The 15,829-nt window shown below is 37.9% G+C and overlaps 1 protein-coding gene across 11 annotated transcripts in view; it reads right to left on the bottom strand.

Moving 5' to 3' along the window:
- FNDC3B (fibronectin type III domain containing 3B) overlaps positions 1–15,829 on the bottom strand; it is a 321,836-nt gene that overhangs the window by 113,450 nt on the left and 192,557 nt on the right. For all 11 annotated transcript variants that reach the window (XM_036351879.1, XM_036351871.1, XM_036351875.1 and 8 more), the window contains one exon: positions 15,123–15,413. In XM_036351879.1, coding sequence (XP_036207772.1) covers positions 15,123–15,413 — 291 coding nt within the window. The remainder of the gene's footprint in view (positions 1–15,122; positions 15,414–15,829) is intronic.

Raw genomic sequence — 15,829 nt, forward strand, 5'->3', positions numbered from 1 at the left:
TCTTGTTTTAGGACTCCTTGTAACTATAGTCCAAGGAAAGTTTTAAAATTCTCAGCAGGTACAGAGTTCTGACTATTATGTTCAAGCAATGATTTGCTGAAATTTAAACTATAAAGTTACATACTTAACTTTGATATAAATTTCCTACCAATTTCACAGAATCATAGAATTCTGGAGGAGTAAAGAATCTTAACTGATTTCAAATACTATCATGTATATAGTTGAAATCTCCTGTCTTTGTACTTTAGGCCAAAAATCTACCCAAGGGTAAAAAAAAGGAAATCTATAAGACACAATTTCATTACATCAGGCAATAATTATTAAAAACACAGCAAAGCAGATAACAGGACTTTAGAATTTATCACATTTATGACACGTTGGTGTCCATATAACTCATCTCCAAAATTTAACCAACTATTAGACCCCACTCGGTTAACAGCTATCAAGGAAAGGACATGTGTAATCAATCTACAGCATTAGCTATCCAATCGATGGCTAATAGCATCAGCTCTTAGGGAATTTTCTTAGAGTAATTCTAGAACAATTAACTATTAATTATTACAGGATCACTAGATTCATTAAGAATGTATTACTTCCAATTTTCAAAATTGAAAAGCTTTGTGTCTTATCTCATGCTAGGTGAAAACTCTGTTAGTTTCCTCTTTGAAGATAATATGTTGCAAATTAGGCTCCTTTCACTTCTTTTTAGGAAATACCATTAATTCCACTATTCATCTCTTAAAAGAATTACACAGATCCTGATATTTAACTTCCACTAAATATGTCCTGCATATTTACATGTGTGTACACATACAAGTCCACGACACAGCTCACTTCTATTTCCAGAGTGAAAGTGAACAATTGTGACAGGAGTCAATTAACTTGCCTCAATTAGCTTCACTGACTGTGCAGAGATTTCCCAGATGCAAACTGCTATTATAGAGGAAGTAGTTGTGCTTACTGATTCTTGGCCTATGTTACTATTAGGGACAGCTACTCGGTGCTGCTATTTGTATGTTTATATTAACTGTAACTCACAGACAAGCCTGTGGTGGATGCTGAAGGTGAGGTAAACATTATGTAGGATAGTGGGCAGGCTCTGGCCCGGTTTCTAGATTGGGGATACTGAAGAGTCTGTAGTAGGCTGAAAATGGCCCCAAGCCTGGAACCTGTGAATGTGGTCTAACACGCAAAGTCTATGGACATTAAGAATGCTGACATGGGCAAATTATCCTGGATGATCCTGGTGGCCTTACATGAAATCACATGTATTCTTCTAAGGAGGCAGATCTGACAGACTCAGAGGAGAAAGCAATGTGAAGATGGAGCCACAGGGATGTGAAGATTCTGGTCTTGAAGACAGAGATAATGCAGCCACAACAAAGGCGGGAAGAGGTGAGAACAGGCTTCCCTAGGGCTTCTGGAGGGAGCCTGACCCTGCCTGATTTCAGCCCAGAGACACGGATTTTGAAGTTTTGGCCTCCAAAATTGTATTATCCAGATTCTCTCCAGAACTATGATAATTAGTTCAACAAGTAATTAGTTAAACAACTTTCTGTTGTTTAAATAAATCACTGACTGTGTGGTCATTTGTGGGTCACGGGATACTAATACACAGCCTATCATGGACAGCAGTAATTTCAGTATGAATAGAGAGCAAAGAAAGTCAAACCAAAGTAAATGAACTGAGTTCCTACTGTGTGCCAGGACAGTGCTAGAGTTTATCATAAACTTTTATTTTTAATCCATTCTCCTACTAATACAGAACTGAAATTTGCTATTGAATTTTTGGGGTCTGACAGTGACTAGGCCACCACACTGCCTTATCCCAGATTTAGCACAGGGATAACCAAGATTGAGAATGTGGACATTTACCCCTGCTCAAATGCAGTTTCCTAGTCACAGAAATTAATGCCGATCTTTTTCTTTTGATGTTCTGTTTTTCTATCTTGTGCATTAAAATGGTTCAAAATGCTGAGGGAACATCTGCTCACACAGGGTAGCAAAAAGACAGATAATATGCTTTCCAATAAGCCTAATAGGAGAATGTTCTTTTGGTAACAGATATTATGTACAGTGTCCATAAATCTAGGCCTGAAAATATTCCCTGAAGACTTATGAAACTGGATAAAACTGAAAAATTACACACAAGTTTCCACAAAATATCTAATTCTCAAATGCCTCAAATTTCTCTTAAAAAAAGTAATTTTCCAGGAAGAAAACCACCACCTAAATAAAGTATAATGAACATAATTGTCACCTTTGGTTACCACTTGTCTAGGAATGGTTTATTTTCCATCTTGTGTCTCATTCACGAGCATTAATCAATATGACTCTAGCCACCATTTCAAGTAAACATCTTGGACATTATAACCTTCATTTTATTCCTTGGTAATTTTATAAAATCCAGTATATCCTGCCTTGTACACATGACTAACTGACCCCCTGCTCCCACAAAATATCACCTTTGATATGCTGCCTACAAAAATAACCTATCTGTGGATGAATCACGGCATTCCCTGGTGTTCACTGTTTTGTCTTATTCTTTCATGACATTGAAAGGGGATGGGGTGGGGAGGGGAAACAACAGGTGAAAATACAGAACAGACATATACATGATATAGACACTTTTCAATTATCAGTCACTTTGGGGGTCTGGAATATTAGGTTGGATCATATTAAATTTCTAACACTCAACTGTTTTTGAACTTTAAAAAAGTCAGCAGTTTCCTATAAACCTACTAAATACCTGAATCAACCCTATAATTTCTGAGCATCATTTTAAGTCTCAGGTTCTCATACACCAAATCTTTACCAGAGCCATTAACAGCAGTACTCTGGACACATCCTCCCTTACGCTCTTATCCAGGGCTGGTTACCTGCTAGTCAGGAGATTACTGAAGATAATAAACATGGCAAAAGGGGTGAGAAGGAAGGAAATGGAAATAAGAAGACAAAGATGATCTACCAAGTCGATTATACTCCTTTACAGAAGGACCATGAACTTATGGTGCTACCTTTTTCCTCAGAGTTACTCAATGATCTTGAACATTGTTTTAAAGTTGGAGCAAGTCTTGAACCTTTCTCCTTCAAAAGTAAGTGGTTTGAAAGCTATGATAAAAACCTAGTTCTAAAAACATTCTTCTCATCTATCATTTCCTACTACCTTTCCCAGGCCAAAAAGCAACACAAAAATAAAAATATCCCAGTAGTAAATGAAAAATGAATGAGTAAATAAAAAGTTCTGGATTTTGAAAATCCATTCATAGTATTAGCCAGGTATAGGGGGTGCAGAAGAGAAATCACAGCATTTAAAAATGCAAGGGGCAAAGTATAATATAGGAGAAAAAGGGGAATGGGTGAGAATTTAATTTCTGGGTATAAAACATCCCACAGATTATCAAGTTCAAAAAGCAAAAGTTCTGAAAGCTTAAGTACAAAGGCTAATCTATGAAAGATCACTGTATTTTCTACTCCAACTATGGGTGACATGATCCCAGAATAGTAGCCAACTACCCTGAAATTATTTCAAAGAAATGATACAGAAAACAGGTATGTATCACATTGCAGGTATGTATCACATTGCAGGCAAATCAGTAGGAAATTTTACTGATTCTATAATGTATGTATCTACACTACCTAAAAGATACTTTCCAGTATAAAATACTAATGTAGTAGTGCCTCTCAAACTTAATAAAGACAGTTTTGCCCTTATGGATGGTATTCTAGACGGTGCTGAGTCCACTAAATCCAGATAGTGAAATCTATGGAGAATAATAGTCTATAAAATGGAAATCTTCAATGACATCAAAATACAGTTTCAAATAATAAACTGCCTACAATCAAATTCAAGCCATCCTCTATCCCATAGATGATAGTGTGAGTAGTAAGTAATATTAATGGTATCAGTGTGTTTTAAAAGGTTAAAAAAAAAAGAGAGAGAAAATCTGGTAGCTGAAGAATTATGGCACCAATAACCATTTTCACTTGAGCAACACATGATTTAACCAGTTTTCAAGAGTGCTGATATCTTATGGAGTTCCTTGAAGCAACATTCCACCAATAGATAAATCTTCCTGAAAGACTAAATATTTTTTTTTTTAATGTGCTTGGCAAGATACTGAAATAGTTTTGAGGAACTCAGTGAACTAAAAATATGGCAGTTTCTTCATTCCTCTTGGTTTTAAGGATCTTACCATTCCATAAAATAATTTGTGTCTTTTCAAATAATAGAGAAAAAGAGGTCAATCTAAGTTCACCGTGTGACTTAAGAGTAGCAGTAATAAATGCATTTGTGATACTAAAAACAATTGTTGGTAGTGCTAGTTCTTCCTCATGTTGTTCTGATGAGCTAGTTCTAGTAAGTACACAAAGCAAGGCTTGGGCACATAATTGAAATGCCATCAATATTCCTCTCTATTATATGTGAAGGTAAGGTAAAAGTGAACTTCCTTTTTTTTCTTCAGAAAGGACTGCATTTTAAAGTAGCTTTAGATGGCAAGAGGACCTAAAAATAATCATGGCATCTTCACATAAAGCAGGCTGCCATTAACAAAGGCACACTGATCAGAGGTAAAGGTAAACCCTTTACTTGTTCTTAATTTTTAAGCTAAAATTAGAAATTAGAAAAGATTTCTAAATTTCAGCTTTTAAGAATATCATAACTCTAAAACATCACTTCATTACTTATCAAAACCCCAGTATAGTGCTGCTAACTAATTTCAAAGTTCTTCCTAAAACTGCTTTTTAAAAATTTTATTTTTCTGAAAATGGCGGAGCAAAGGCTATAATAAAATGTTTATAGAATTTTAACATATTAAATTTAAGTAAAATGCATACATTTGAAATATATTTATCATAATCTATATAGTCTTATAAAGTTTAACATATAATTATATATGTGTATATGTACATACATATATATGTTTATATATTTATACAGATTTCTTTGCATAGATCTATCCAGAATGATACCATCCTTTAACTTTTATATATCTTAGTCTCCAGTGAGAAACACTGAAGTGAAATAGGTCACTTCTTTTATTTATTTTTTTTTAAGACTGTATTTTTAATTTGCTTATCAAATCATTGTTCACTGGCAGTGGGAGCTCTACCAGCCCTGGAGGAAGATGTTGGGAAACTCCAAGTAGGAAGAGCGAGAGCTTATTCACATGGAGATTTGCTCAAAGTGGAGCAGCCATCAAAAGGACTCATGGACTATAATAGGGCAAAAGGCTTTCCTTTCTGCACCCCACTTCTCTGGGAAAATGTTAACCCAGTGGGAGGAATGGAATATATAAAAATGGAACATGAAACCTCTCTTATTTTCTGCCTCTTGTTTTTTCCCAAATTATCTTTATTCCACAGTCCATCTTATCGTCCCTGCCCACTGTGTCTGTTCCTTTCATTCTAGTTGTTTTCCCATTTTGCCACTTCCTTTTATTTCAATGTGCCATTCCTCTGGAGCCCTACTCATTTTTCTCCTGCCTCCTTATTTTCCAGTCTTCCTGAGCCATCACAATTCCCTTCTGTGCTTGGAGCAAACCATCCTCACCACTATCACCAAGTCCTTCCTGCCCCTTTCTGAGCACAATACCTACATGGGAAGCCCCATTCTTCTCCTGCAGTTGGCAAGGAGTAGTTATGATCTTAACATTTTTCAAAATGTAAATTCGACACCAGAGAAAAAAGAGGAAATTTTATAGTCAACTACGAGGACATTTATGCTCTTTGTTTGTAAAGAGTAAATAATAAGTAATGAGCTAGCATTACTCCTGTTTCCAAGGACCTTTCCCATTTCACACTTGTGTTCTCTGCTCAATTAAGAGAATTTCAAGGTCTAATTATAGCACCCAAAGTTGAAACAGGGTAATATAGTCTGCTACACTGTGGTGTGTTTGGTTGGGCAAATTAAATTAAAAATAAAGCCAAGGCTAGTCATGACAGGAAGGATGACCTGTAATTAGCACATCTGTAATAATGACTATAATTGTCACATTACAATACACTAATCCCACAAAACCCCAAGATTCAACTCCCTGCTTCTACATACAGCAGTTTTATGTAGGGATCCTAAAGGACCATTCCACAGAAGGAGATCCAGTGACAAGTCAATGTTGATACAACAGGGGGAAAGTAACCACAATTACAGCACAAATGCTGAGACTAGTTCAGACGTACTATTCACAGAAATGGTTTCCGACTCTACACACTGTGGCAGCCAGCTTCTGTGATGCCATCTTCTCTTCCCCACCCCGCCCCTCGAACATCCTCTCCTGTTAGTCACACCTCTGTGTAGACTTCTCCCACAATGTATCAATAGACACAACAGACACGGTATGTGACTAATGCAATATGACCAATAGGATATGGAAGTGATGAGGTATAATTTCCGAGGTGCAAGTGCTGAACTTTGCAATTTAGTGTGCTTCCTAGTTAGTGAATACACCTGGATTAACTAACTGCCCCTACGGCAAGTAATATGAGTATTAGCAAAAAGTTGTCATTCACCTAAGTCATCTCCAGCTAACCAGCTCCCACCTACCTTTCCCCAAAACTTCTAATATCTAGCTAAGGAATTTAAAGCAGTCAATGTGTTGAGCAGATTAAAAAACAGAATCAGGCTCCACTCCTCAGCCTCACAGGAGAATCCAGCTCAGAGAGGAAGCAGAGAAACGATGAGGAAAGAGGGCTGAATTTTATTCTTGCTCAGAATTCATCAGATTGTTTGTGGGTAGTAGCCATAGCCAAGAGAATTTTTTTTGGTCTAGACGCCCCTTGTAATCCCTTCATATCTCAAGTCCTTGGCACTCAAGGTTACTCAGCATGACCCAGACTGCAGGATGTCTTGCCTCTCAGCACTCTGGGGTGCGCTCAGAGGCTGGGTGTACTGTTAACATGATCCCAGGAGGCAGTTCTCATAAGCAGAAAAATGTTATGGTCTTTCTTCACCACACTCCAATATTTTTAAAGTACTTAGTCTTAGTAAGAGTCTGAAACTGTATTAAGAGCTCATGACAGCCCTCTGAAATACAGGCTATTAATTAACTCCGTTTTATACGTATGTGAAGAAACTGAAGCTTTGGGAGACTATCTTCCTCAAAGGCACACAGCTCACAAGTGGCAGAGCTGGAACTAAATGCAAGGTTCCCACTAGTAAGCTATTTTGCTTCTAAGCAGGGCACATTTGTGATGCTGATCTCTGACCCAGTTAAATTCAGAAGTCAACTTAGCTAAATGAGAGAAAGACATACAAAAGTTTCAATTCAACAAAATTGAAGGTTACATATGTACCAGAAACAAACCATGTCATCACTTACATCTGCTGTTTAAAGGATTCTTTGGAATGATATGTATTTTACCAACATGGCTTCTGATGTCATCCAAATGACTCTATGATCAGTTCCCAAGAAAGTAAAAAGGCAGAGAAAATAATATGGGTTCACAGAGTTAAGTACTACATATGGTAGAAACTAATCAAAATCCTGCCCTCAGTCTTCTGGTAAACATTCATTTCAAAAGGAAATGCAAAGAATTTTTTCACATGTCACTTGCCCTTTAACATATAAATGAAAAATATTAAGCTTCAAGTATGATTTAATGAATTAAAACTTGTTAAATTGACATGACAAAAATGTCTCATCTTGAAAATATAATATAGTAACATCTTTAAAACATTCCAGACTGCAACATAAATATAAGGAAAAGGACAAAAAGATAGGATGAGTGATGTAACTTGATAAAGACAACTATACACTCCACTCATTAGCAACAATTTGGGCCACTACAGTTTCCTCTTTGTTGAACTGAAGATTTTCCTGTGCACTATTAAAGTCAGCACTTCTCTCATACTGGGGTCTGACAGAACAAGAGTTATTCATGGTTTAAATCTCCGGCTCGGCCTCTCAGAGGGGAATGCCCAGGTCAGAAGCCACAGGTCAAAGAGCAGCACGCACCTTCCCCAAACAGCTTCTGTCTCCAAGCCTGTCCTTTCCCATCCACAGGTGGGCAGCTGCTCCAGGGCCTGCAGCCACTCAGAGGCCTCCACAACTGAGGACGCATGGGTCTGGCAGCCCACATTTAAAATAGAAGTGAGGGTGTTAAATGCCCAGTTTCTCACCGAAAAGAATGTCTCTTGCATTTGGCTCCAGGGGTCTACATTATCTTTTTAAAAAGGAAAAGTTATTTGGGCTTGTTTGGACTATTTTCACTTTTCAGACTGTACTTGGCAGAAAGAGGAGTGAATTCCACTGACTTGAGCTCACTTTTAAGTTTTTCCATGTTTTTTTTGATAGGTTTGCCATGCTTAGGAGACCTCTGCAGCTGCAGACAGGTGAAAACACACAGGATTTATCATCACCAAAGACCTGAGACATGAAGCACTCATTAAAATCCACCTAGAAACTGTACATTTTCAAATGCAGAGCGCAAGCACACACTCCAGGAGGAAACAGAACCCTGCCCCCTCCACACCCTCTCTTCCCAAAGCCCCTGTCTGAGCCTGCAGGGGGGATATGCATCCGCGCTAGAAAGGGTGCCCCTGAGAGGAGGCCCTTATGTAGTGTGAAAGCCCCGCTGAGGAACTTACTTTAAGCAGAAAAGCACCAGTGTTCTCTCTTACAGAGAGCCAAGACCGAAAGATTCCAAAACAAAATCTGCCTTGACTCCCAACATTCCAGACCTTATTAACAGTAGGCTCGTCCTTTCGAACAAAGGAAACACTGTCAGCCCTGCACAGGTGGATGCAGCCACCCCCGCCCAGAGCCCGCACGTCCAACCGAGGGCAGCCTTCAAGGACTACAACTGTCCACCATCTCAGACCTTACTACAGTCATTCTTATCAGCAGAATACATAAACTTCCCTGCTAATTCTCAGTGAACAGCTACTGGGGGCAGATTCTGGCTTCTGAGAAATGATAGAAACGTATAGAGACAGGAAAACGTGTCAGAGAGGACCTTCTGGGAAGGGATTGGAATACAAAAACCTGATAATAAGAACTACAGCTCGGGTCAGAAGGCAATTTGTGGTCTCTGAAGGAGAAAAGCTCAAGAGTAATGCTTTTGTCACCGGCTTTCAGTGTTACAATCAGAAATTATGACTCTATGTGGTGGAATTTCATCTGAAGTGTAACTGAATCTTTGGATTCTCAACAATTCCAAAGGTCAGATGCCAAAAGTATGCTGTATCCTCATTTCTACTATATTTGGAATTCTTACCATTTTGTCTCAATTTTTCCCAGATGTCCCTGTAAGTTCTGAAGGTCTTCACATAAGCTATTATCTATATGCTAGCAACTCAAAAGGGCTCTCTCCCCACCAGTGGATCCTCACAAAGTTTTGATTTTTCACTCTGACTTCACATAATCATTTCTAACATAGCAGATAACTTTCCTCTCCTTTCTGGGGATACATGACAAAGGGACTACAGCTCTGGTTGAAAATTGGGGAATTTCAGTTACAAACCCGTATCCCACTCGGTAACTTCCTTAATAATAAATGCTTTGGTTTTTACCAAGGATAAAATGGAAGGAACAAGACTCCCCTCTTAATAAAGGGCAACAAAAACCTTAGCCTCTGTGATGAAAGGCAATAGGACAATTTTAACTGGGTTTTGGCCACAGAACAGGCAAGGCCCAGCTCTTGCACAACCATCTGCACACAGGACATCTTCCATTCCTGTCCTGAACACCCATGGACTTGGTGCCCAAGCACTGATCCAAAATCAAATCTGGGAAAGGAAAAAGAGAAAAATTCTTGAAGTATTTTCCCCTAACTAGTCCGCATTATTACGCCCTGGGAAGACAGGCAGGCTTCACAGAGGAGGTGCTCTCTGAGCTGGTTCTTGAAAAACTGAGAGTTTGATAGGCAGAGGGACAGAAAGGACAGGCCAAGAAGAGAGAATGAGGCATATTCATGAAATGGGACAAAACTTTGGGCACCGGGCACAGGATGGGGAGGGGAGGACCTGCCGTACTTTAGGAGGCTAGTGGGTGCCACAGTAAGCAGTTTAGATTTTATTCCCCAGACAATGGGACTACCCCATCAAGGAGGGGAATGGCATGTTCAAATCTAATGGAGCTGTGGCCATTCATAATACAGAGGATGGGATTGGGAGGAAAATAATCACACATCTTAAAACATAAAGTCAATTAAGGATCACACTGAGCAAAGGCAATCATAGCTTGAGCTTATAAGAAATGTATGAGAAGACATGAAGACAGGGTCCATGCCGAAGGATGCCCCAGAGGGTATCCAGAGTGCTCTCTCACTCAGCTGTCAGTGTCCCATAACATGGCACTTGGCCTGAGGTGCCAGATTTCTGCCCAGTCGCAATCCCTCCCAGAGAGCCTGAATGAAGCTTTCAGAAGAAGTGGTCCAGGTTTGGCTTTCAAAATGCAAGATGGCTGTAAGCAGAAGGAAGCCACATCTGATTTACAGGGGAAGGAGTTGCAGGGGAAGGGCAGAGGGAGGGTAGAGAGATACCTGTTTTGAGAAGGGGATCGCTGGGATGAGAGTTGACCCTAAGATTACAGGAGGAAGACAGTAAGAATGTTCAAGTAACAAGGGTGACCATTATACTGAAGTGTTAAGAACTAAGAGAGGCTATTTTTAATATTTAATAACAGAAATTAAAATACCCATTTTACAGGTGAAGGGAATACTAAAAGCAAATAGCATGTGACAAAGTCGGATGTCTGATGCCAAAGCCCCAACTGTTCTCCACCCACATCAGACCATTAACTCCAGGTAGTTAGTGCAATGAAACGGGAATCATCCATTTCTCTGGGGGCACTGTGGGAGTCTGTCCTGCCCAGGCTGTTTTCCTGAAGGTAATTGTAAATGAAAGGAGGGGGTGGCTGCAGAACTCTATCCTTCAGCAATTTGTTCTAGAAGAGGAAATGGTACAATAATTACGTGTTCAAACAGAAGGCCTATTCTGGAAAACAAAGCAATTAAGATGAAGGATTCATTCCACAAATATTTACTGAGTACTTGCTATCCACCAGGCATAGTTCCAGGATGTAGGTAGAAAATGGTTAGTTAAGCTAAGTTCCTATATTACATCAGGAACAACGTCATGAACCACACCTCTGTAACCATCTTTAATATCAGATATAGTTCGCCCTAGCCGGTTTGGCTCAGTGGATAGAACGTTGGCCTGTGGACCGAAGGGTCCCAGATTTGATTCTGGTCAGGGCACATGCCTGGGTTGTGGGCTTGGTACAACATGCAGGAGGCAGCCAATCAATGATTCCCTCTCATCATTGATGTTTCTATCTCTCTCTTCCTCTCCCTTCCTCTCTAAAAATCAATAAAAATATATTTAAAAAAATATCAGACATAGTTCTCTTGGCTGACCATCACTCCCAATGGAGATTTGTTTTAAAAAAAACATGAAGCCAGATTAGGCGAAGAGATTCTGATTTTGGGAGGTCTGAAGTGAGGTTTAGGAATCTGTATTTATATATATATATTTATTATTTCCACAGGACCAAGTACAAATTTAAAATTTGTCCCTTTTTTGTTAACATTTGTCTTTTGTAAGTGGTAAAAGGGTAATTAACTCATTTAGATTTCCTCAAAAGCTAGGGAATTCTGAAGTAAAAAGTTTGGCCTCCTCTGGAAATGTGGACATCTTAACCCATGTAGAATTTAGAAAATACCATAACATGGTTAAGTGTATATCCTATTCTTGTGTAAACCACGTATGAATGGAAACAGATCAATCACTCTAGTATTAACTGCAGTTTAATATTAATCAGATGGTGTCATACACTTGAGAATTATGTAAAAGACTTGTTTCCTGGGTATAGTAGTCAGCTGAAATAAATGCAAGCACAAAGACGGTCTGGGATAGAATGTTCCCAATTATAGGAAAGCAGAAAAAGTCTCTGGGGATTACTATGGCCAACACTACGTTCTGAAACATGAGCAACATAATGGCCTACAGAAGAGGTGATTTGTTTACCTTCTCCATCTGATATGTTTCCCTCTTTGCTTTGACAACCAGGAGGCTCAGCACCTCCTACATGGCCTACCTAAGCAATTCTATAGGATTCTTTTATGTACAAACTTACTGTCTTCATCTTATTTGTCCTCAGTTTCCTCAGATATTTATTTAATGGACTGCTTTTTAGAGCAGTTTTAGGTTCACAGTAAAATTGAGCAGAAGATATAGAGTGTGCCCATCCATATATCCACTGTCTCCACATTCATAGAGCCTGTCCCACCTATCAATATCTCACACAAAGTGGTACACTTGTTACAACTGATGAACCTACATTGATACATCACCATCACCCAAAGTCCATAGTTTACATTAGGGTATATGGAGCTCTTGATGTTATACATTATATGGGTTTTGACAAATGTATAATGACACGCATTCACCATTATAGTATACAGAGTCCTTTTGCTGCCCTAAAAATCCTCAGTGCTCTACCCTGTCATTTTTCCTTTCTTCCTAACTCCTAGAAACTATGAATCTGTTTACTGTCTCCATAGTTTTTTTAAATATTATTCTCAATTGTAGTTGATATACAGTATTATATTAGTTTCTGGTGTATAAAATAGTGATTAGACATTTATATAACTTATTAAATAATCACCCCAGTAAGTCTAGTACCCATCTAACACCATACATGGTAATTACAAATATTATTGACTGTATTCCCTATGCTGTACTTTACATGCCTGTGACTGTTTTTATTGATATAGAAGCAACCAAAGTATCCATTCATAGATGAATGGATAAAGAAGATTTGATACATATACAGAATGGAATATTATTCAGCCCTTCGAAAGAATGAAACCTTGCCATTTGAATGGACCTAGAGGATATTATGCTAAGTGAAATAAGCCAGACAGAGAAAAACAAATACTGTATTTCACTTACTATATGTGGAATCTAAAAAACTGTCTTCATAATTTTGCATATCATATAGTTGGAATCATACAGTACATAGACTTCTCAATTTGGCTTCTTTTACTTAGTAATATGCATTTAAGGTGCCTCCATGTCTTTTCATGGCTTGACAGTTCATTTCTTTTTAGCGCTAAGTAATATTCCATTGTCTGGATGTATCACATCTTACTTATCCATTCACTTACTAAAGGACATCTTGGTGCTTCCAAGTTTTAGCAATTATGAATAAAGCTGCTATAAACATTTGTGTGCAGATTTCTGTCAGGACATACGTTTTCAATGCATTTGGGTAATTGGATACTTATTTTTTATCCAACATGTAAACCTCTCATGTCCTTAATGAAATAAGCCTCTATATGTATCTATGTCATCTTCCTTAAATCTCTTTTGGTGTAAGACAGAACAAAAGTTATTATAGAATAAATCAACTACTCAAGGTAGATCAAACCTCATAAGCTCTCTGAAGATAGCTTATACATTCTTTCTTTCCTGTGGACTGAAATTCTCCTTAGGAAAACATTTCTAATTTTTTGTGTATGAATTTTAGTCTATGTCTAAGGTAAGAAAATAATTTCAAACTTAGAAATGACAGTATTATTTCATGAAAAATTATTCTATATGGCAAATATAGGGCTTTGCCTTAAGATCTATTTAAAGGCCTCTTGAACCTTGGGTCTCTTTTATATACTTACTTGTGTTTTGTTTAATAAATATAATAATTTGTAATACCTTAATCAATACAAAATTAAAAATAAATAAATAAATATAAGAAAAATTTTGGGGAAAAATGCTTAATAATAATTATAAGAATAATTCATAAAACTTGGAGAATTAAAAATAAAGCCAAAATTAAAAGAACCTATAATACATTTCACGCAGAGAAATGACTATTCACAGTTCACTATTATCTTACTATTCCTCTTATTTATGCTACAATTCACTCATACAATCAATATGGGGGCCAATGTTGATGCCAACGTCCGGTTTTACCGTATTCCTCTGCTCTGACAGAGTCCAGTCTTCCTTACACAATCAAACATACATAACCTCCATCTTTTTCATTCACACACAGATTCTCACATACACCGTCTTGTTTCTCCCTGATTATGGTCCAATAAAGAAAGGGCATATTTAATGAGTATAATAATCAGTTCTTATCCAGTCTTTTACAGTTATTCATGCCTTTGTTTATATCTTTAAACTCACCTAGCTTATCAAAATGTTACCTTCTTGCCCCAGACAGGAGGCTCAGTTGGTTGGAGCATCATCCCATATACCAAAAAGATTGTAGGTTCAAATCCAGATCAGGGCACATACCTAAGGTTGCGGTTTCAATCCCTGGTCAGGGAGCATATGGGTGGCAATGGATCGATGTTTCTCTCTCACATCAATCAATGTTTCTCTATTTCTTTCTTTCTCTCTCACCCTCTCTCTCTCAAATCAATAAAACATGTCCTTGGGTGAGGATTTAAAAAAAGTTACCTTCTTCAAAAAGCCTCTGTTTTTAACTCCTGTGGCATCAAAATAGGTTTTCTCTAAATCTTACCTAAAAACTGAATTTAAAACATATATAAGTTCTTTCCCAAATTAACTGATCTATACCTACAAGATTAATCTGCAAAAAAACATAGGCCCTTTTGAGTGGATGTCTCTCTACAATATGTGGTGACCCTGATTCTTGCATCTCATTCTTAGTCTATGAATAGTTCATTCGGGATGCCAAAGGTAGCGTTACACAATAACTCATACCTGAAACTAAACAGAAATATATTCCTCTTACACAATGATAGATTTCAGTACAGCACAGAATTATACCTGGTTTTATGATGTATAATTATTTTGAGATTTAAACTATCCCTCTGTCTTAGAAATATTGTTTTACTTTGGATCTCTTCCACATCTATCTACTTAGAGTGACACAAATGAAAAAAGCTAATGTAAAGACACTTTCAGATACTTGTTACTGAGATTAAGTAGTACTTGGCACATATAACCAAAAAATAATATTTTCCCATGAAGTGTTAATAAAAGAGAGATGATGCTATATTGTCCTAAAAAAAAGATCAGAAGTCTACCCAAAGATTCCTAGTAGAAAGACCAACCACCATAATATAACGTTCTTATGTAAAAGACGTTTCTTTTAGGATGACTCCATCTCAGTAATTCTCTCCTCGGGGCAAACACTTTTGCACATTACCTTGCAAGTCTGAATCATTCGACTTTGGACTGCTTCTTGCTCGGCGCTCAGTTTTCTTAATTCCTGGCCCACCACCACTGCCGCCACCTCCACCTCCACCGCCTCCACTGCTGTGGCCTTTCCCATAGCCATTGTACACGGTTGTGCAATTGCTTTTGTAGATAGAAGAGGGTGGGCTGTTGAGGCGATTCTGGCGGTCGATCTGGCGGTCTTTCAGTTTTTTGTGTGGAGGCTTGATGTACTGGTCTTCCCGGGTAATGTAGCTTGACATTCCATAGAGTGGTATAATTTCTAAAATGGATGATTATGACAAATGCCAGCTCAGTCTATGTTTCAATAATAAATTATTAAATGGTTAAATAACCTGACTGTTAAGAAGCTTTTTTAATATTACTAAATACAGTATTAAAATATTTTTAAGAAAATAATATATGTTATACATGCTTATAATAGTCCCATTTGTTTCTGATCAATCAAAGATTAATTAATCTTTATAAAAATATTTTTATTGATTTCAGAAAGGAAGGGAGAGGGAGAGAGAGATAGTAACATCAGTGATGAGAGAGAATCATTGATCAGCTGCCTCCTGCATCCCCACACTGGGGACTGAGCCTACAAACCAGGCATAGGCACTGACCGGGAATCAAACCATGACCTCCTGGTTCATAGGTTGATGTTCAACCACTGAGCCACACCAGCTGGGCTAG

The sequence above is a fragment of the Myotis myotis genome, unplaced genomic scaffold (assembly GCF_014108235.1).
Source record: "Myotis myotis isolate mMyoMyo1 unplaced genomic scaffold, mMyoMyo1.p scaffold_m19_p_2, whole genome shotgun sequence".
NCBI classification, from domain to species: domain Eukaryota; kingdom Metazoa; phylum Chordata; class Mammalia; order Chiroptera; family Vespertilionidae; genus Myotis; species Myotis myotis.